Raw genomic sequence first — 21742 nt, 5'->3', positions numbered from 1 at the left:
GGCTGCAGACGGTGAGGGCCGGGTGTCGGGCACACGAGTGTCCGTCCCCCCACGGTCAGCGTAGCAGGAGGTGACCTCCGTGGGACAGAGGCCCAGGCACCCAGTCCATGCTGCCTGGGCGCGGGCCAGGCCAGTCCAGGCCGTGGGTGGCGTGTGGCGTGTGGCGTGTTGCGGGAGCTCTCACCTGTGCCCTGGGCCTCCTCGTAGGGGTCCACCATGACTGGGCCTTGGTTAAGGAGACACAGGGCCACGGGCTCAGGGGTTTGGGTGGCCAAGCCGTCAAAGGATACATCTGAAGTTGTCCGAGTCGATGGTGATGCAGTTTGTGGGGATGATCCGGGGCACGCTGCCCTGCGAGGACAGATGGGGTCCTCAGGGACGCGTCCCAGGACAGCCTCAGGCCCAGAGCTGGCAGTGGGGCCCCAGGCTCCCCACGGGGCCGCCACCACCTACCTTCGGGCCCTTCTTTGCCAGGCCTCTCTTCTTGTGGTCTTTGCCTCTGGCCTCTTTTTTCGTGTTCCCCTCTGTTAAGACAGTAATGAGAAGTGGTGATGTCTTGGAACCAGACAGAGGTGGTGGTACACATGTGAATGCTCCAAATGCCACTGAATTCTTCACTTTAGGATGGTCAATTTTACATTATGTGAATTTCATCTCCATTAAAAAAAACAAGAAATATTGTGAACAGTTGATTTTAATTTTTGTAAAGTTGAAATGGCAGTAATCTCTCAAACGTAAAGGCTTACAGGGCTGGGAAGGCCCAGGCCAGGAGACCTCAAGAAAGGAACGGTTGCCAGAGGTTCCCAGGCCCACTCAACTGACCATTCACACACCACGCTGGGCACTCCACAGTGTGTCTGCTGCAGTGGCCCAGCCACAGGGGGCTGGGCTGCTGGCTCCTTTGCCTCCTGCACATACAAGCTGTCCCCTTGCTACACCTCACTGTTCCGGTGGAGGTAAGTAAAAATAATGAGTTTCCTTCATTTCTGTTGGGGCCTCCAGCAGGAAACAGAATGGGAGCTGAGTGGGGCTCTGGCTGAGCCCCACCTTTACAGAGATGCTTCCGGGGGCCCTGGGAGGAGGCAGCCTGACTGAGATTTGGATGGATTCCTCCGTCAGGATGAGGTACCTTTTTGTGTTCCTAGTTTGCTAAGCATTTCCGTTATGAATCCGTGCATTTTAGCAAATGCTTCTCCCCCACATCATCTGAGATGCGTGTAAGTTTGTTTTTACTTCGATCTGTTCACCTGTGACATTTGTAGGTTTTCGGTCAGACGGGCTGAAGAAATGTCCCATTCCTCTTTCTTCACCTGCTGTTCCTGAGCAGCCTGGGGGCACGGCATGGACCGGCCAGTGGAAGGACCGGGGGAGGCGGCTTTTTCTCTCATTTTTTCTACTTGGGGAGATTTGTACAGACCGATGCAAACGGTTTCTTAAAAAATGCAACAAAAGACATGGCGAAACCGAAACGCTGTCTGTGGGGACGTGGACCCCCCGCTCTTCCTGGCGGAGCGGCTGCTGCTTTGCTTTCCTTCGTGGGTCCCTGAGCTCTGCTCCCGGGACTTCGTCCACTCTGCCTGAACTTTTGAGTATATGGCCACGAGAGTGTCCATAGTATCCTCCTATGGTCTGCAAGTCACTGACGCGCCTCCAGTTCATGTCTATTTTCTCATCTGCGCCTTCGCTGCTTTTGTCTTGATCCTCCTCACAGGGATGTGTGAGGCTTTTTGAGGTTTTTTTTCTCCCAAACAACCAATTTTGTTTCTCTTTTTGGTGGGAGGAGGAGGGGGGTACTTAGGTTTATTTATTTTTACCTATCTTTTAAGGGAGGTGCCGGGCTGAGCCCAGGGCCCCGTGCACGCTCTGCCCGCGCCGCGTCCTCCCTGCCGAGTGCCCAGTGCTTTCTGCGTCGCACTGTCTGCTCGTGTGCATTTGGGAGCCTTTCCTCTGCTTTCCTTGAGGTATTTTTCCTATTCTTGCTCTAACTTCTTGAATTAAGGCCTTAGCGTAAAGTCTCCAACCTTTCTCCTAATGTGAACGTTAAAAGCTAAAAGGTCCTTCTTGATTCTGCTGTAGTAACAGTCAGCCTTCGACCTTCCTGAGGTCATTTCTTCTGTGTCCCATGAGAGATTTAGAAGTGTGTTCTAAAACTGGAGGCGTGGGCAGCGCCGGTCGCTTGCAGAGGCTGGAGGACAGCCCACCCCGTCAGCACCTTCAGTCTCTCGAGGGTCCTCTTCCTCCCCTTCCAGGACCTTGAGAGGACACTGGGTCACCCAGACAGTCCAGGACCAGCTCCCCATCCAGGACCCCTCACCGAGCGGTCCCTTTTGTCCTGTCAGGTCACACACTCTCAGGGTCTGGGGACCAGGCCGTGGGCGTCTTTGGGGCCGTTACTCTGCTGACCGCATGGGACGATGCTGCGTCCTTCCAGACAACGCTGGTGACACAGAGCAGCAGAGCAAGGAAGGCCCTCCTGGTAACGGTGTGTGGACGGCTGTGTGCTCACGCGGGAAAAAGGGACTTAGACCTCACCTCAGGCTGTTCGCAAAAATCAATTTCAGAGGGAAGGTAGATAAAAACATGAAAGGCAAAAAAAGATGTTTAGAAGATATCACAGAATATCTTCATCATCTTCAGATAAGAAAAAAAAGTTTTTAAGACCCCCAAAGTGCCAGAAGGAGGAGGACACACAGGACTGCGTCAGGATACTTGGCTCATCCAGAGGCACCGCTTAGGAGGGTGGAAAGACAAGCTGCTGCGTGGAGGGCACGGCCGCAGCTCGTGCTAACGATCGGAAGTTACTCCGAAGTACGTTTGGAGACCCTGCGAACCTGAAGAACAAGGCCCAGAGAACCCGACAGAAAAACTGGCAGAAGACTGGAGCAGACGAGGACATCAGAGGGGCCGCAAAACGCGGAAGGGGCTCCGCCTCACAGGGCAGGGGTGCCTGCGGCCCCCGCCCGCCCGGCCACGGCGGGGTGGGCCCGGCCCCTTCCTGCCCCGTCCCTGACAGCTCCTTCCACGGCAGCGGGGTTTCCTGGGGAAGCTCGTCTCGGAGCCTGCGCTTGCACTCTCGAAGGTGACCTCTGCCTTCTAACCGGGCCGTTCTGACCCCTGGCAGAGATGTGGCTGTCGGCGGGGTGGGTGAGACAGCCCTCCTGGCTGCTTGTCTCTGTTCGTCCCACCCGTTCTCTGTTCCGCGGCCCCTCTTCTTCTGCCTTTTTGTGATCAGCCGAGTGCTGTTCACGATTCCACTTCACGATCTCCGTGCGGGCATCGGCGGCCGCGCCCGTCTCGCTTTTCAGGGGCTGCGCTGGCCACATCGTTAGGCCATCAGGCCTGCGCTCCGGCACCAGGCCCCCTGCGCATGGGGCTGGCGGCTCCATTGTCCCTCGGCCTTCGCTGCCCTGTGGCTTCCGTTCACGCCTTGTGAGGCCCCGCAGCACCCCGCTGGCCTGGTTCAGCTCTGAGCTGTCAGAAGCTCCTGAAGAGGTCTCAGATTAAGAAAAAAGCGTTGTATTGACCCGGACTTCCAGTGTCTGGTGGTGCTTCTCTCTCCGTGTCGACGTGGGCCTCCTCTGTTTTCTGCCTGGAGGACGCTCTGCAGCACTTCTGGGCGCGACTGCTTTCGGCTTCTCTGCTTCTGAGGAAGCGTTTCGCTGCTGCTTTGAGAGTCTCTTTCAGAATTCCCACACTGGCAGACAGCTTCTCCAAAGCTTCGAAGGCGGCGCTCGCCGTCCGCCCGCGCTGCGTCGGCCGAGAGGTCTGCATCAGCCTCGTGCTTGTTTCTGGGCACAAACTGCGCCTCTTCTCTCCGGCGGCTTTAAAAATAATCCCTCGTTTTAATCCATCCGACTGCAGCGGTCCCTGGAGTAGTTCTGTTTCTTGCGTTCGGGGTTCACTGAACTCGATCTGTAGGGTTTGCGTGTCCATCAAAGCTGGGGAGAAACCTGGCCAGTGAGAACTCAGGCACACGCCCCACCGGCGAAGACGCCAGTCTCAGGCGTGCTACGCTGCTTTGCCGAGTCAGCGCTCCCTGGGGCTCCGTCCTTGCCTCCAGTTTCTCCTGCTGTTACTTCTCCAAGCCCCCCGGCCCCCTCTCCTGCGGTGCTGAGCTGCGGTTAACGCTGCCAGGGCACGTCTCTCACGAGCAGAGGTCCAGCTGGGCCTGTTTTGTGCCTCCTACGTCTCTGTCCCCTCTCTCCTCCACCTCCTGGAGCCGTGGGACACAGTCACGGGGACGGTCTCAATGCCATTGACTGTCACCTGTGTCACTCTCGGGTCCTCGCACGCCAGTGATTTTTGACTGGATGTCAGACACTTTGAGTTCACCTTGTTGGGTCCTGGACATTGTGTTATTTCTGTACCCTGAGCTTTGTTTTGAGATGCAGTTAAGTTGCCTGGAAATAATTTGATGCCTTGGGGCTTATTTTTAAGTTCTGTTCATTGGGACTAAAGCCAGTCTCCCTGGTGCAGAGGAAGCACCCTCTGGTCCCTGGACCCGGCACCCGGGAGTGGTCTCTGCACACACCTGCGCTGACCGGCTGTCCACTGAAGACCCGAGGGGACCATCTGCAGCCTCCCCGCCCAGAACCCGCCCTGCAAACTCCAGTCACCTGGGCCCCCAGACCCCCACCTCCTCACCTTGGGGAGACCCCCGGGCTCTGCCTGGTCCCCTCCCAGCACACGCTGTGGCCCGCAGACTCCTTCCAGGTGGAGAGCTGGGGCCCACGGCTTTCTCCCCTCTCTCGGGGGCCGCTGTCCCCCGCTGCCTGGGCTCCAGGATGTGAAGGCTGTTGTTCCCTGTGTTTTGTCTGGATTGTGGTTGTTCCAGCTGGAAGGGCAGACTTGGTCCCTGTCAGCTCACCTTGGATGAAAACAGTCTGATCCATTTGTCTTTTATTTAAGTTGATACTTAGTAGGGCCACAAGCATGAAGGAAACTGCAGGTAGGTCGAGGGCAGAGCCAGGAGTGTTTTCACACTCCGGGCACATCTGTGTCACAGGATGTGACCCCAGGTCCCCAGTGCCCCCAGGCCGAGTCAGGCCCTCACCACGTAATGGCCGACTCACTGGGCAGCTGCCAGTTTACTGTCACCCCTCCTTTGAAACAGGAGTTTGTGAGGCTGAGAGGACGTTAAGCTTCTTTCCAGGGTGTGCTCGGCACCCACGGGACACGCGGCACACAGCAGGTGCTCCCGAGGTGTCTCTGAATGACCAGCACCTCGAAAGATGTGGCGAATCTGATAACTGTTTTTTGACAAGAATCACATTCTTTTATGGTGAACATCATTTAAATATTCCCACGTGAGAACCAAGCGTCAGTGTGGCGCTCACCTGTCTCCTCCGTGCGGAGCCGCGTCCACAGCATCTGGAGAGAAAATTCTCGAGACACGGAGGAGATCATCCCTTCACCGAACACGGGGAGCCCTTCTAGCGGCAGCTCCAGGAGGGGCCGGTCCACGGCCAGCACGATGCTGTCCACGACCTCGGGCTGCGCTGTGGGCGGAGCACGTGGCTGAGGTCACCGGGACGGGGACGGGCTGACGGCCCAGGGTCTGCCCGGCACTGCCAAGGCCGTCTGGCTGACGGAGTCTGTACTCAGCATGGCTCCCAGACATGGCCAAGCCTCCTGGGGGGCAGGTGCTTGTTCTGGTGGTGCGGCCAGGTCACAGCATGGACCTGGACAGAGCCCGGTCACAAGGACGTCGGGTCCTGGGTGCTTCCTGAGGCAGGTCCTGGAGGTGCCATTGCGCCTCCTGACCAGGGAGCCCTTTCAAAGGACAAAGATCTGTGCCAAATCCCCTCCCTGAGGGTCCAGAGGGGCCGTGGCCTCTGACGGGGCAGCTCCTTCAGAGGAAGGGCAGTGGCAGCTTCTCCCGTGACCACAGAGAAGCCCTGCTCTGGTGATGGGTGAAACCCGTGCACAGGGCGAGGCCACCAGACACTTCAGTGGAATTTGAAAACACAAGTTACCTAAAACCCAGCATGGGTCTTCATCTGGGGAGTTTTGGGGGCATAATCTCAGGTCACAAAAGTGGCCCCAGGTTGTCAGGTTCGTGACAGCTGCACAAGCCCAGCTCTGAGGGACCCAGAGGCCGCTGGGACCCGCGTGCCACGCTCCACTGGGACCCACGCTTCCCCGGGATCCACACGCTCCACCGGGACCCACGTTCTGCTGGGATCCACGCGCCAGCTCTGAGATTTGCGGGCACCTTGGAGACAGCGGCAGCTCAGCCCTGTAGGGGGCGCTTCTGCCCAGGGCGGCCAGAACAGTAGCATTTCATCTTTTATTTGGGAATCAACAAAGTGCTAATCTGGGAGGCCCCCTGGCCCTCCTGTCATCTGATGTGCGCTCAGGGTGGTGATGGTCATGTCACCATGGTTTCTGTCCACGTGGGGCCGCCCGGGTGCCCGGAAGGGCAGGGCATCTGAGTTGGAGTGGCTTGCAGCCCACCCAGGGCGCTGGTCAGTGGCCGCGGTCCCTGCGCCGGGGGGAAGCCCAGCCACAAGTGCAGGGCAGATGGCTCTGTGGTCAGCAGGCCTGGGCCCCACTCACCCTGGGGCAGGGACGCCTTCCTCTCCTTGTCTTTGCCCTTGGGTTTTCCTGGATCTGCCACAGCTGCAGGGATGTGTGCTCTGAAAGGCAAAGGCGCCAAAATCCACGGCTCACTGCTGGGGGCTGTCTTGCCGGGACGGGGGCAGAGGCCCGGCACGGATGTGGACGCACAGAGTCAGGCTGCTCTGACCCAAGGGCAAACCTGGGAACTCCGTGTGTCTGTCCGCTCTGCCTTCTTTCCCGTCGGAAACAGGTCAGAGGGGCCAGATCGAAGCCCCTCGGCCCTGTTCTCTCCCACCCACACCCGGACCAGCGGCTCAGAGGCCGGTGGGGACGCCTCCAGGAAAGGTTTTCAGCAGAGGCAGATGGGACGGAGCCCGGGCTTCTGTTCCCCAAGGGCCTGTGCACGTCTCCCGTCCCGTGAACCGTGCGGTTCAGCCCAGACAGGAGCTCATTCAGCACACGGCGCCGGCGTCTGAGATGCAGGTTTCCAGGCAAGAGCAGCATCGGAGGAAACAGCTCTGACCTTCACACGCTCACAGCCGGTCACTCGGCTGGCCCGGGCCTCCAGGGGTCAGAGTCGGCATTCAGGCCGAGCCCCCTGCTCGCCCCCCATCTCTGTGCACCACAACGCCAGCCACTCCCTGCAGCTGTGGCACCTGCTGGCCAGCGAGGCGACGTAGCCCCCCCGTCTGCTCTGAGGGGGCACCCCCACCCTGAGACGTGGGCAATGGTTAGCACCCGCCCTCACTGCACCCCCAGTGCAGGGGGCTCCCCCTCCCTAATCACTTCAGGAACCAGCCCCTCGGCAGGTACCGGGCTTCTGGGGGGCAGCTGAGCAGTGGGAGCAGCGGCTTCAGGTACTCCTCCATGGCCTTCACGACCTCGGCGAATCTCTGCAGTGAGCGTCCTTCCTTCTCAAGGTGCACGCTTTCTGGGTCCTTCTCAGCCAAAATGACAACCCCGATCAGAAGGTGTCTGGGGCCCACGGAGAATCCTCAGGCGGCAGGGGGAATGGACAAGGCCCTGCAGGCCTGGCCCCCAGGGAAGGCCCCGCTTGGCAGCACGGGGCTCCCAAGGCCCCTGTGGATCGCTCTCCTCCCTTTCACCTGCCCACGGCCCTGAGAGGCCCCGCACCCCCACCCCACTGCACCCCTCTGCTGGCATCACAGAGGCTCTGCACCAGACCCGGCTCGAGGATTCCAGGAAGAGCTGGGAGCACGGCCTGGCTGCCCAGCATGCCTGGGGGCCAGAAGGCCACCCGGGGTGGTGGGCCTCACCTAGCTCTCCCCACCCCGCCCCGTCCCACAGCCAGGCTGGGGTCCCGCTCCCCGGCAGGGTGGGAGCAGCCCCGGCACCAGGCTCAGGGCCTCACCAAGCCTGAGCTCAGGGCCACGTCCTCACTGGACGCCTCAGCCTGGGTCTGCTCTCGGAACTGCTGGGCGCTGGCCAGCAGGCAGGAGAGGGCGGCCGGGCTCACAGCCGTCCGCGCCACCTTGCAGGAGCCTGAGGAGGCAGACACCGCTGCTGTCTCCACACACGGCCTTGCAGGCCGTCCTTTGGGGCAGAGAGGACCAAGCTGGGAACGTGGGCCCACGTGGAATTTACGAGGGGGGGCAAACTGGGCAGAGCTTCCCCATGTGGGCGCCCGCGGGGGGCCACTCCCCAGACGGAAGGCCCAGTGGGCCCACGTGGAGTCAGGTGTCATCACCACTACAGCCCCACAAACGGCCCCGCCAGGATGAGAGGATGGCGGAGCGCGGGAAAGAAGGTGAGCAGAACTCAGTGTTTCAAGTGCACCGAGGCCGCCCTGCAGGCACTGCAGGGGGGAGGGGACAGAGCTGGCTGGTGGTCGCTTTCAGAGGTGGGGGCCCGCCCTCAGGGTGTGTGCAGACAGCCAGAGGGGCCCTGAGGAAACAGCGATGGTCTAGGCCTCCCTGGGTTTTGAATGAATGGCAGGTGGAATGAAGCCCCTGGGGCCTGAGGAGGGGAGAGGGAGCGTGAGCTCCAGGGGGGAGGGTGGCCGGGGCTCCCCTCAACTCTGCTGCAGCCTGACCTTGACTCCCCGCCTGGGGTGGGAGATGCATGGACGGAGGGCTGGGGTGGCCACGGCCCCAGGTCTCCACCTGGCCCCTGCCTGAAGGGGAGGGACTCGTGTGTCTCTGTCGCTAGTGTGCCCAGCGCCGAGGGTGGTGCTGGACAAATGTCTGCTCCAGCAGAACTCACCCCCAACCTGCAGCATTTTGCCTTTGGCTGCAGGGGTGAGCCGGGGCTTCTCGTAGGCAGCGCCGTACAGACGGGTCCTGTTGGCAGGACGCAGGGGGTGGTGGTCAGCGTGGGGTCCCAGAGGGGCCCTGAACAGGCCGACTCTGTGAACCTCCCCCAACACCAGCCCCACCCTACGAGCGCCTCTGTCAAGTCAGGAAACGCATTAAAACAGGCCCCTCTGGGCACGGCCACTGACGGTGATGCAGCCACGGTCGCTGCCAGAGGCTAGGCGGGCTGGCTCCTCTCCAGACAAGCGGGGTCCTGTCCACTTTGATGGTGACCTTCAGACCAGACGCACTGCACCCTGTGCTGGGGAGGTGGCACCGCAGCCCCCAGTCATACCGGCCTGGCCGTCTGTCTGCCCCTGACTTGGCAGCCCGCATGCTGTGTCCCCATGGCCCTGCTGGGCCTCTTAACGGGAGGAAGCCTGGGAGAAGGTGCAGGAACAGAGAGGGGGCCTTACCTGTCCCGCGAATGGTGCAGAAAGAGGATCCGGAAAGTGGGAGGAACTTCATTCAAGTGGTTAAAGTGCTGTTCAGTGACCCTGAGATTTTGCCAAGCCTGTGGGCGACACTCAGAAATCAGTGCGGGGACCACAGCTGCAGGGCCCCGGCAGGGGTGGGGGTGGGGGTGGGGGTGGGGTGTGTGGGGACCCTGCAGGACCCACAGCCACCACAAGGGGGCAGCAGATGCACGTGGGATCCACCCGCGGCTCAGTAACACTCGCTTGGCAATTAGGAGTCAGAAACCTAGGCTCCAGCACCAAAACCAAAGCCACAAGCGGAAAACCCTCCACCAGCAGTCGCGGCCCTCTCCCAACCCAGGTCTCCTACACGCCACACGTGCGGGCACAGGCAGCACACGGGCAGGGAGTCACACTCTTCCTGGGCCTGCCGGCTGCCCAGGGAGCGGGGGTCGGCCAGCACTCGGCCGGCCCCCAGGCCCCGGCTCCCCTGTCTTGTGGAAGGAGGCTCAGGCTCCTGTGGTGCACACACCACGCTGCAGACACCCTCCCCAAAGAGCTGCGGCTGCTCAGAAGCCCACCCCCGACGTTCCGATCAAACGAGCTCCGGGTCTGCCAAAGCTGACTGGTGTCCACACTCACGTCCCCCGGGCTGCTTGCTGAACACGCGTCCGAGCGGAGTAGACTGCGAGAAGCCGTGTGACCCACGCTCGGGAAGCTGGGTGGGTGTCACAGTGGGCTGCAGCCAGGCGTGCACCCAGGTGAGGGGACAGGCACTGCCGGCCGCCTGAGGGGGCCACGCAGACCTCCAGCAGCTCCGGCTGGCCTCCCGTCCAGCATCTGGCTCCTCCAGCCCGCAGTGCATCCTGGGCCACGCCCGCCGGCGCACGTGGTGGAGACCCACCTGCCCTTTGCTACGTGCGGAGCGTCCCATCGGTGAAGACACGACTGCTCACCCCTCTGTGGCCAGTGGGCATCGGGGCAGCCTTCCTTTTTGGACCTCGGATGCTGCTGTGACATATGTTCTTCGGGGACAACGTGGACATGTTTCTGCTGGGCATGGGCCCCAGGGGAGAGCTGCTGAGTTGAAGATGCTTACAAAGGGGCTCCTGTGCTGGTGGACCACCCCCCACCCCAGGGCCCCAGATTTCAGCTACGCCCCTTCGAATTCCCCATTTGCTGGTTCGCACCTGCTTCGTTTCAGCCGTCCTGCAGAACGTTTTGTAGAACCTGGATGTGGTTTTAATTTTTGTATTTCCCTGATGGCCAATGAACTTGGGCGTCATTTAACAAGCCTATTGCCAGTTTGGGTATCTTTTGTGAAATTCCTGCCTGCGGAGTTTTCTCTGTCGGATAGTCAGTCCTTTTACAGAAAGGCGGACACATGCTTTCTGCACAAAGGACACAGCCCTTCGGCACTCGTGTCCGCAGGGAGCATCTCTGGCTTTGCCTTTGACTCTGGACGGGGGACCGTCTTAGTGTCAGGGCAGCATGGCTTATCACCTTCCCTCTCACGTCTCTGAGGAGTCGTTCCCCCGCCACAAAGTGATGAGGAGGTCCTATTACACTTTCTTCCTCTGAAAGCACAATTGCTCCACTTCCCCAGGTGGACCTCCAGTCTGTGGGGGCCGCACCACTCATTAAAGCAGCCGTCATGTCCCTCCCCCCTCGGTGTCATCGGTGACGACGTCCGGGTGTGTAGATGGTCTGTTTCTGGACTTTTTCTTCTGACTCGTTGGTCCCATTTCTCTACCGTCTGCCAGTACCACGCTGTCTTCACTTCCATAGCTTTAAACAGGCCTTGATGTCTTGTCTAGTAAGTTGGCAGTTCCGTACACATTCTAGAATGGGATTGTCAATTCTTTAAAAAAAAAAAAAAGCTGCTGAGAATCTGACTTGGCCTGTGTTGGATACAGATTAATGACCAAGAGGAGGTCTTCCTGGTTTGACTCCGAGTTTAGACTCAGGAGGCCACTTAGGAGGGTAATAGGAGCCACAGGGGCCAGCAGGGCAGTGCCCAGCACCCCTACAGTCAGTCCTTGCCCAGGCGCCAGCCGACCCCAGCGACTCCCGTCAGCCGGCGACAGACCCGTGCGATGGGGTGAGCTGCACGTTGGCAGGTGCGGAGCCGCCCTGGCTCTGGGGCCCACGGGACCCCCTCCCCCATGACAAGGGCTCCGCGCCCCACAGATCACCCTCCAGGAGTTCGGCGCGTTGCTGATCCCAGAACCACAGAGACAATCCCAGAAACGAGACCAACTGGGAACCAGGGCAGCAGGGCTGGGGTGTCAACTGAAGGCGGGCAGAGCTCTCACTCGCCCTCCTGTCCACAGGGAAAATGGACGTCTTAACGTGGCGCCTTCACCCCACAAACACGCCACCTCACTGCTTGTCCAGGTCTCTCTTCCCAGGAAGGCTTGTGGGCTTCAGGGTGGAGGTCAGGCATGTTCTATTCGATTTTCCTTAGGGATTTGATGGGTTTTGATGTTGCTGAAAACAAACCATTCAGCCATTTTCACCACCTGCCTGTGCGTACCTGGAGGCACGACGCGCCTTCACCGCCGTCAGCGGGGCCTGCCAGCTGTGCCGATCGTGGGCAGTCAGGCTCACTCCGCCCCTTTCAGTCCTGCTCCCGTTTGCCCCCTTTCCTGGTCGAATTGCACTGTGGCGAGTAGAGTGGGGCGAGTGAGCCTCCCTGTGTCATCTCAACTCTGGGGGAAACGTCCCTGCTCCTCTCCTGCCGCAGGCCGCTGTTTGGTTTTCCTCCCAGCACAGGCTACCTGGCCAAAGCCCCTCAGTTTCTGTTTGCCTGAAAGGGTCTTTACCCCGTTGCCTTCTGAAGAGTGTTTCTCCGGCCCCGGGTCTTCCGTGCAGGCGTGCGCTCGCTGCGTCTCTCCAGCCTGAGAGTCGCTGGAATCCCTGAGCCTGTGGGTTTCCTGCTCGGGAAATTCTCAGCCATCACCTCTTTTCAAAAACACCTCTGTCCCATGTTTTCCCTCCTCAAGATGCAGGTTACGTGTGTGTCTGGCCTTTTAGTTTCTCACGTGGCTCTGATCCCGTTCCGACGTTTCCAGCCCCGTTCTTCCTCACGGGGGCGGGGGGGGGTGCGGGGGGGTGGATTCTGCTAGCCCGTGTTCCCCAGGCTCACTGACCCCGCCTCAGGCGGTGTTCACTCTTCTCCAAACCATGCAGTGCCCTCTTCAGGAGAGCGTCTTGGGGGAGGCCAGCCGCTTCAAGGCTGCCCCTCCACGCGGCCCAGGGCTCAGCTCCGGGTCCCAGCCGCGGGCCAGTGCGTGTGGTGGCTGCGGGGGTGCCGCATCCCCTGCACGAGGGCTCTTGTCCAGGCCCCCACCCCTGGCGCCTGCGTCTGGACCGGGGTGTGCACCTGCCCGGGTCAGTGCAAGTCTTCCACAAGGATTCCTGAAGCAGGAGTGGGAGGAGGGGTCGTAACACCAGGGCTGGTGCCGGCCCCTGTGGCCGAGCCCAGACCTGTTCCCAGTGCTTGGTGGGCACTGAGCTATCCAACCCTCAGCGTCCCATGGAGGGGGGTGTTGCCCCCTGTCGGCAGGGAGGAATGGAGGCAGAGGGAGGTGTGGTGGCCCAGGCGTCCGCTCCTTTGCAGGAGAGCTGGGGCCGTGTGCACGGCGGCCGTCTCACGCTGGTTCGCTCGTAAGTGTGTCCGGCAGCGCCTGGTGGGGCGGCCTGTGTCACCCCCACTGGCCTGCCCCCTCCAGGCTGGCCTGGCCCAGAGCAGCCTGCACCCGTCTCACCTCCGCAGTTCAGGGAGGGCTTCCGGCCCTGGGTCAAGGCACTGGTTCTCGGCCTGGAGACGTTTTTGGTTGTCACATGTGGGGAGGCCAGCAGTGCCACCAAACATCCCACGGCGCCCAGGGCAGCCCCGCCACAGAGCATGACCCCACCCCAAAGGCCAGAGGAGAAGAGCAGCCTGGGCCAAGGGCGGGACCGTGGACGCCACCGTGGAGGAGGGGTGGGCCTGACCAGAGTGCCTCGGCCTGCTTTCTCTGCTTTGTTAAGTCTCATCAAGTCTATTTAAACCTCCAGCCCACACCTGCTGGGCCAGGTAAAGGGGGGGCGCCTTCAGCCACCGTGCTCAGCAGATGTCTCTCAAAAAAAGCTCTAAGATGGGACTGAGTATAAACGTTTCATCAAATGCAGCGAGAGGGCAAAGCAGCACCCGGCCCTACCGAGGCCCCGGGGCCCGTCCCCTCGACGCCTGCCGCAGGCCCTGGGCAACTGTACTCGTGAGCTCGCGGACCCTCGCAGCCCACGAGGAAGCTGCAGCTCAGAGACGCCGAGTGACCCTCCCAGAACCACACAGAAAGCAGGAGGCAAAGCCTGGATCTGGACCCAGTCCCAGTGTGTCTGCAGAGCCGCGGGGCCGGGTGGCCCGGGAGGGCGACCCGAGCGTGGTCACCTTGGATATGACAGCCAGTCTCTGCTCCACGCTGGCAAAGAGGCTGGTGGACGTCCTCTCCTGGAGCCTCAGCCTGTGCTGGAGCTGCAGCAGGGCCGCCAGCTGCGAGCTGCTGGTGTTGGCGGTGGCCGTGAGCAGGATGTCCCGCATCATCTCTGAGGCTGAGCAGCTCTGGAACAGACCGTGGGAGGTGCCGGGGGCCTGAGCCCGTCCAGGGCGGGTGGGGGCCCTTGTGCCTCCCCCGGGGGCCAGCAGGGTCATGGGGCAGGGCCAGGCCAGCCCTTAGGCCTGCCCCTCCGGGTGCAGGGAGGGGTGCGTGCTGCTCTCTCGCTCTGAGCCTCAGGACCATGCGGCCTGGAGGCCTGCTGCTGCTGTGGACCCCCAGACACCCGACAGGAGGGACAGGGCAGGGCTCAGGACCACCTCCCGCCCCTCCTCTAATGAGCACGTCCTCAAAGCGGAGCCCCAGGCACAGCCTGCCTGGCCAGGCCGCCAGTAGAGGGCACACCAGGGTGTTGGGGGACCTCCCTCTTCGCAGTGGCCAAGGAGGGCCTTGAGGAAGGAGCGCGGAGCGAAAGCACACCTGCGACAGCGCCAGGAACTGGCAGGCGGCCGCGGGGTCCAGGCAGCCGAAGCACTCCACCATCTCCAGGCTGGCGGCGCCAGCGACGTCCAAGAGGCCGCTGCCCAGGGCCACCTGCAGACACTGCAGCAGCACCTCGGACGCCTGGGCCAGGTACCTCCGGGCCCGCGCCAGCCTCCTCTGCGGGGCAGAGTCAGGCTCAGGCTGGCTGGCGGGCAGGGCGCGCAGGGCAGGGGGCACAGGCGTACCTTCAGCTCCGACCCTTTCCCGCTGTGCTCCTCAGGGGCTGCCCTGAAGGCCGGCAGGTCGCTGTAGGGCCCCTTGCGGTCCCTGTCCTCCTGGACTGTCTCTGGACACTTGAGGTTGTTCAGCTCAGTGCCCGGCTAGGAACACGTGGCTCTAGTCAGCGGGGTGCCTGCCGTGGCCGGGCGTCTCTGCAGGACCCCTGGGCGAGGGGCACTGTGGGCCAGTCTGGCCTCTCGCTGACTTCGGTGACTGGGGGGACCCTGCCCCGAGAGCCCAGCGGTGGGCAGGGGCTCTGAGAAATGAACCCAGGGCTCAGCAGGGTTGGGGCCTCGTTGTCCACCCTCTCAGCCATTCAGAATCACACCCCTGGGCATCAGGGCAGCCTGGACCCAGTGAGCCAGGTACCTGCCGGCCCCAGGGGCCCAGGGGACAAAGCCACAAGCATGGCCCCTCAGGGACCTGGCCAGCCTGTCTGCAGGACAAGCCACTCTGATGGGACACTGAGGGGCCCCTCCTGAGAGCAGCAGACCCAGGAGACCCTGGTGTGCCCTCTGCTGGAGGCCCGGCCAGGCAGGCTGTGCCTGGGTCTGCGGGGTCACCACAGGGAGCGGCAGGAGGCGGCCGGACCCGGGAACGGGACTGGGGGGTGTGTTTCCCGGGCGGCCCTGCGAGGAGGGGTGTGGCAGTGCCGTTTCCCGGGCGGGAGGCCGGCACAGGGCGCAGCCGCGTCTCTGGTCCACGTCCACGGACTCAGGGCTACCTGCGCAGGTGCTCAGCCAACACTGGTTGAACAAGGGGCCCAAACTCCATCAACTCGTGCAAATGCGAGTCACATTCCAGGCCAGGAGACGCAGGACAGACAGCCCAGCGGGCTGACCTGGGCCCACACGCCCAGTGTGGTTGGGGAAGCCGGGGCCCCGGCCCCGGATTGCAGGGGGTGTGGCGCCTAGATGCTCCTTGGGGCTGGGGGGACGAGCCTGGCTTCACGGATGGGCAGGTGCCATCCCCTTGGAGGAGCTGGCATCTGTTTAGGACGGTGACCTGGAGCTTCCACGGCCGACAGTGGCAGTGGTGGTCACCAGAGTTCCTTCCGAGGGGTGGGGGCCCCCAGGGGCACTGGGCCTGCTGGGCAGCCTTGTGGGGCTGCAGGCCGGCACGCACTGCCACCGTTGCCAGGTGGGGGGCTTCCTGGGCAGGCTGAGTGAGTGTGGGAGGGCAGGGCTGCACCGCGGGATGGGGCCTTAAGATCCAGTGCTCAGACGCAGCCCAGACCCAGGGTGCTGAGCTGCTCAGGTGGGGGAGCTGCTGGGAGCCACGGCCTGGGGACACCACATTCGGGGTGGGGTGTCGGGTTACGAAGGGGCTCCCTCCTGCCCTTGGCCCAGCTACGTGCCTGCCCCACCTCCTGTCCCAACTATTCACTGCAAAGGGCAGCGTTCCCTCCGGGGGTCTGTTTCTCTCCTTCCTGGGGGTCCCACAGGCGGCGCTGCTCTCTGTCTTCTCCCTCCCTCAGGCCACCTGCCCTTCGTAACCCGGGACAATTCGAGGCCCGTTTCACACACCAGTTCTCCTGGGATCAAGTGAGTTCTCGATATTTTGTTGTTGTTTTTTGACCGTGGGCGGGAGGTCTGTGAACCAGCCAGAAGCGGGAGCACGTACCAAGAGGCTCTCCTCCCAGTAGATGGCGGGGCGCAGGGGGTCCACGCGCACGGCCAGCAGGTGCAGCGCCTTCCCGGCCAGGCCCAGGAGCCGGGCGCGGAGCTCCACACAGCCGGTGCACAGCGGCTGCAGGCTCCCCAGCTGGGCCAGCACCGTGTGGGCCAGCGTCCGTTTCAGGGTGCACCATCTCTTCAGGGACACAGAGAGTGCCGCACGGTTACCCGAGGCTGCCCGGGGAACGCCACGGGCCCACCCACTACGGCCTGGGAGCCGCCCAAGCCCCCTGCGCCGTGGGGAGGGTCTCCAGGCCCAGGTGCGGGGGTGGGTCTGGCATCTGTTGACACGACCTTCACCTGTGCTGACTGACACGTGCACGCGCTGGTACCAGGCCCCCTTTCAGGACCACGCTGGTCCATCTGGAGTTACGTCAGATTAATTTGATTGGATCATGACATCGAAGAAAACGTCCAAATGGCAGAACATGTTTCCTCATACCAAATATTTTGCAAAATGTTTTTTTCACAGACTGTGGCTCATCTCTGTGGACCCCTTACCACACTGACGCGACCAGTCGGAGCAAACTCGGGCCTCGGGAAGGAGGGCTGGCCGTACACAGGGAGCACCCCCACGAGGACCCAGGTTTCATTAGCCGGTCAAGCCCCTCAGGCTGTCGGACAGGCCTCCAGGCTTCGGGGCCTTGTGGTCAGAGATCTCGGGGGGGAGGGGCTTGTGAAGTCCGGCCTCCCAGGCTCCCACTGGCACCTGGGCTGGAGACCCGCATAGCACGACGGCCCCCATGGGTGGGGGCCCTGGCCTGGCCGAGGTCGGGGCCCAGGGTGTGTCCAGGACAGTTACCAGGCCAATGGGCGTGCAGTCAAGCAGGCTCTGCAGGTAGTCGGCCAGCAGCTTGTCCTTGGAGCCCTGCTCCAGCTGCCGCTCCAGGGTCTCCTCCCCTGTCAGCTGGAGGGTGTCCAGACAGAGCTCCGCCAGGCCGAGCTTGAGGTGGGCCAGCCTCCTCATCAGAGGCGAGCTGACGCTCTGCAACCGAGACGGGCGGACGCTCAGACACAGCGGCCCCGACGGCGTCTGCCCCGTCTGACACCTACACACCACTGCCCCGGGAGCATGGGGAGGGGTCTCAGGTCCCTGCAGCCCTCCCCCACCACTTCCCCTCCCCCTTCCTAGGCAGACGCTTGGGTGCCCTGGCACTGTGAATTCGTTGGTGTTTTCTAGGATTTTCCATGAGTGGAGTCCCACGGTGTGCTCCCTGCGCCTGGCCAACGCACTCGGCACGGCTGCCGCGGGGGCCCAAGCCCCTCGGCAGGGCTGGCCAGCACTCTGTCGCGGGTCGGCCTCCGGTCCGGGCTCTCACAGACACGCTGCTGCGAGTGCACAGGCCCGTGTTTATGCTGCCACAAAGGGTGTTGTTTTTAAACTCTTAGTACCCGGTTCACCGTCCCTCATATGTGGAAACACACAATTAATATTTGTGTTCTCAGGTCCTGCAGCCTTGCCAAGTTCACCCCGTAGTACCAGCGGCTCTGTGGTACCATCTTGCAGACCACGCAGTGCCCTCTACCTGAGCGTCCGTGTTAGCTGTGAACAAACACGGGTTCGCTCCCTCCTCTCTGATCCGGCTGCCTTTCATTTCTTTCTCTGGCCCTACGGAATCGGCTAGAACTCTAGCACGATTCTGGACAATGGTGCCGAGGACACACCGCAGGCCCGGCCCGCACGCCCCGTCAGCGGTGAGGGTGCATGAGCGCCAGCTCTTCTCAGGGGTGCCCACTGTTGGGCTGGGGGAGACCCCGCCTCCTACGGTTTGCTAAGGGTTTACTCTGCAGTCAGAAGCGGGTGCTGGGTTTTGCCAAACGCTTTTCCTGCGTCTGTTATGGGTTCTTTTAACACGATGAACAGAAGGGCCTGATTTGTGGGCGGTGCCGCCCTGGGACAACCTCGGCTGGTATCGATATGCCATCCTTTTCAGATGCCCTGGATTTAATTTCTAAAGCTTTGTTTAGAATTTCTGCGTCTGTGCTCATGGAGAACGATGACCCGTGCAGGGTTTATCTGTTTGCTTTGGTGTCGCAGTGACACTGGCCTCACAGAAGGGCTGGGATGCAGCCCCTCCCTTTCACTTTTCTTAACGAGTCTGCAGAATTGGTATTATTTTTTCCTAAACGTTTGGCAGGATTCACAGTGAGGCCATACGGCTCTGGAATTTTCTTTGTGGAAAAGCTTTTAACTACAATTCCTTAACAGAAAGGCAGCTCTTCAGATGACTTCTTTTTGGGTGAGTTTTGGTAGTTCGCATCTTGCAAGGAGTGCTTCCACTTCCCCTAAGTTGTTAAATTGGCATGAAGCTGTCACAACGTCCCCGAGTCCTGCTTTAACACGTGTGGCGTCTCCGGCGCTGCCAAGCCCTCGCGTCTGGTTTGGCTGCTTACGTCCCCCCTGCCCCCCGCCCTGATCAGTCTGGCTAGAAGTGTATCCACTCGGGATCTTCTTAGAGAACCAGCTTTGGGTTCTACTGGTTTTCTTTGTAATTTTTCTGTTTTCTGTTTCATTGATTCACACTGTGGTCGTCGCGTTCCTTTCTCCCACTCGTTTTGGGTCTAGTTTGGTCTTTGTCTGCTTTCCTACGGCAGAGGCTGAGGCCGCTGGCTTGGAATCACCTTCCTCCTCTCACGCAGGTGCTCAGAGGGGCAGGACCTCCCCCAAGTGCTGCATCTCCAACACTTTGGTGTGTGTGTCCCCCTCCGACTGCATTTCAGAACAGCTTCCCTCGTGACGTCTCCTCTGGCCCATAGTTACTCTGATGACGCCCTTTACTTGCCAGGATTTGGGCACTTCCCCTGTAGCTTTCTGGTTTTTTTTAAACTTAGGTAAAATTCACATAACACAAAATGAACCATTTTAAATTGTACAATTCGGTGGTACGTGCGTGTGTTCACCAACTTGTGCAACCTTCACTTCTGTCTATTTCCAGGGTGCTTCATCATCCCAGAAAGGACCCTTACCCTTTCCCATGCAGCAGTCACCCCCGCCCCAGCCCCGCCCCGCCCCCACCCCGCCGCCCGCGGCCACCACCCTGTCTCTGTCTGTGAGGACCTGCCTGTTTCGTCTGCTGCCTCCGCCTTCTCCGTTATTTCCCTGTGGTCTCACTACACGCTTTATATTTACTTGTTTATGCTGATGACCCAGAACACGCTCTGCCGTAGGAAGTGCTCCACACGCACACACAACGCGACTCTGCTGCTGTCGGGGCGGAAAGCGCAGAACAGCTATCGGGCCAAATGGCTGACGCTGGGCTTCGCGTCTTCTCACCCTTTGCTTACTTTCTAACAGCTGGTTCCGCGAACACCTGACAGACGGCTGCGGGAATCTCCGCCTGTGCCGGCAGATCTGTCGACAAGGCGTTGACGTGCCGTCAGCTCTTGCTGACCTTTGACCGTTCAGCTGTCTTTCGATGAGCGTATCTTTTCCATCCTCTTATCTTCGACCTGTGTGTGCCTTTCTGTTTGCTTGCAGGCAGCATATATTCGGGTTTTGCTGTTCGTGTGACAAACGCCGTCTTCTAATGGGGGCGCTGAGAACTTTTCGATCCCATGTGACCGTTAATGCCGTCAGCTGGGGGTGGTCCTCCTCCTGCCCGTTTCCTGCCCGCCCGCCCGTTCGTCATGCTCCTTCCTTCCTCTGCTTTCGTGTGGAGCAAGTGAACGCTTCCTATGGTTTCTTTCCATCTCCTTTGTCAGCTCATTAGGTGTACCTCTTTGCTCTGTAATTTCTGTAGTCGCTTCAGGGTTTACGGTACGTGACCCCACATCGTGCAGGGCATTAAAAACCCTTTATGCTACCGCGTCACACGTTTTGTCTTTACATATGTTACAAACTCTCGGCTACTTTTGTTTAAATAGCCAATCATCCTTCAAAGAGACTCAAATAGTAAGAGACACGCCCGTGTGCCCCCTCCCCGGGGGTCGGCACTTGGGTGCTCCTCACTCCCTCGTGCGGCCCTCCGTCCGGCCGTCCGCGTCACTTGCCTTCTGCCTCTGGGCCTGGCGTAACCGCCCTGTGGTGCGAGCCTGCTGCGGACGCTTTCTTCTCGCTGCTGAGTGGCTGGGGGGACGCCTTGACCTCCCCTTCACTTCTGAAAGCTGTTTCTCCGGGTACAGAATGCTAGCCTGCCAGCTCTTCCATCTCCTGCCACTTTACAGGCGCTGCCCCTGCGCAGAACGTGTGCCTTTTTCTGATGCTGATTTTAAGAAGTTCTTTGAATCACGGGTTTTAAGCAAGGTGGCTATGGTGTGTCTTCACATAGTTTTATTCCTCTTCGTAGTTCTTGTGCTTGGGTTTCAGTGAACTTTTTTTGGGCCTGTGGGTTTATAGTTACTTTTGTTAAACTTGGAAATTTTTCAGCCATTATTTCTCCAAATGCTTTTTCCGTCCCCTCCCGTTTCCTCTCCCCGTGCGAGGTTCCCGTCATGCCCACGCCCACACTCGGGATTGTTCCTTAATCACTGGTGCCGTTAACCACATCTTCTCCCCTCTTTTCTCTTTCATTTTTTCCTTTCTTTCATTTTAAGTAGTTTCTATTGCTACGTCTCCAAGCTCTCCAGTCTTCCGCGGTGTCTGCCACTCACTGCTTTCAGTGTGCACCTGACCTCACACCTGCGGCTTTCATCTTTAATTTAATTTCAGTCTTTTCTTTGTCTTCAGTGTGTCTGCTTAATCTTCTGAGCGCACAGCACACAGTCACAGCGAGCGTGTCGAGTTCCCCGTCCCGCATACCGGCCCGGCGTCGGCCCGGCCGGCCCCGCTGCCCCGGCCCTCCTCTCTCATCAGGAGTCGTGGCCTCTGCTCTTTTCTGTGGTGCTTTTCGATTGGCTGCCGCATCGTGTGTTTCACCGGTCCTGTGCGTGGACATTCTGTGGTCCTGTAAATGTGTCTGAATTTGCTCCAGGGCGGCTGAGTCATTTACCATCAGCCTGGCCCTTTCAGGCCTTCCCTGCAGGGCTTCCCAGGCAGACCCGGAGCGGCGCCCGCCCAGGGGTAACTACTCCTGGCTGAGGCCACTCTGTCCAACGCCCCACACATCGTGAGGGCGTCCAGGCTGGCAGGGGGCACCGGTGCTGCTCCCACCCTACCCTGAGTGAGCCCCAGCTGCTGTTTCTCGTGACCATTTCAGGTGGTTCCTTCCTGGTCTGGGAAAAGTGTTCTCCCAGGGACGTATGCACTGGTCCGCAGGTGGACACTCTGGGGACGCCCCGACCATCTCCGACCTTTCCTTCTGCACAGCGTTTGCCTCTCTGGTCCCCTATCCTGAGAAGTCCAGCTGCCTCGCTCTGCCTGACTCCCAGCTCCGGCCCCTGGACTCGGGCAGTCGGCCAGACTCTGCCCGAGTCCTCCTCCCTCCGTGGCCGGGGTGAGCGTGGACAGTGGGGGGCCGCCTCTACTCAGGGATGACTGCTGACGTCCAGTGTTTTGAGAAATCTTTGCTTGCTGTTTCCGTCTGTCTTTTGGTTGTTCT

At 60.7% G+C, this 21742-nt stretch overlaps 1 protein-coding gene across 7 annotated transcripts in view; it reads right to left on the bottom strand.

The window, feature by feature from the left end:
- Nucleotides 1-21742, bottom strand: part of CFAP46 (cilia and flagella associated protein 46) — a 91678-nt gene that overhangs the window by 4445 nt on the left and 65491 nt on the right. For 4 of the 7 annotated variants that reach the window (XM_074373332.1, XM_074373333.1, XM_074373335.1 and 1 more), the window contains 14 exons: nt 17068-17250; nt 16213-16401; nt 14556-14690; nt 14308-14487; nt 13725-13895; nt 9290-9387; nt 8785-8861; nt 7934-8115; nt 7375-7499; nt 6559-6638; nt 5337-5498; nt 454-524; nt 291-351; nt 185-220 (listed from right to left, as the gene is read on the bottom strand). In XM_074373332.1, the coding sequence (XP_074229433.1) occupies nt 185-220; nt 291-351; nt 454-524; nt 5337-5498; nt 6559-6638; nt 7375-7499; nt 7934-8115; nt 8785-8861; nt 9290-9387; nt 13725-13895; nt 14308-14487; nt 14556-14690; nt 16213-16401; nt 17068-17250 (1750 nt within the window). Of the gene's footprint in view, nt 1-184; nt 221-290; nt 352-453; nt 525-4881; nt 5250-5336; nt 5499-6558; nt 6639-7374; nt 7500-7933; nt 8116-8784; nt 8862-9289; nt 9388-13724; nt 13896-14307; nt 14488-14555; nt 14691-16212; nt 16402-17067; nt 17251-21742 lie in introns of those variants that run through there. The other 3 variants (XM_074373334.1, XM_074373336.1, XR_012510022.1) reach the window with 3 other exon arrangements.

The sequence above is a fragment of the Camelus bactrianus genome, chromosome 11 (genome assembly GCF_048773025.1).
Source record: "Camelus bactrianus isolate YW-2024 breed Bactrian camel chromosome 11, ASM4877302v1, whole genome shotgun sequence".
NCBI classification, from domain to species: domain Eukaryota; kingdom Metazoa; phylum Chordata; class Mammalia; order Artiodactyla; family Camelidae; genus Camelus; species Camelus bactrianus.
The sequence above is the reverse complement of the archived record's forward strand: the minus strand, read 5'-3'. Positions and strand labels throughout refer to the sequence as shown.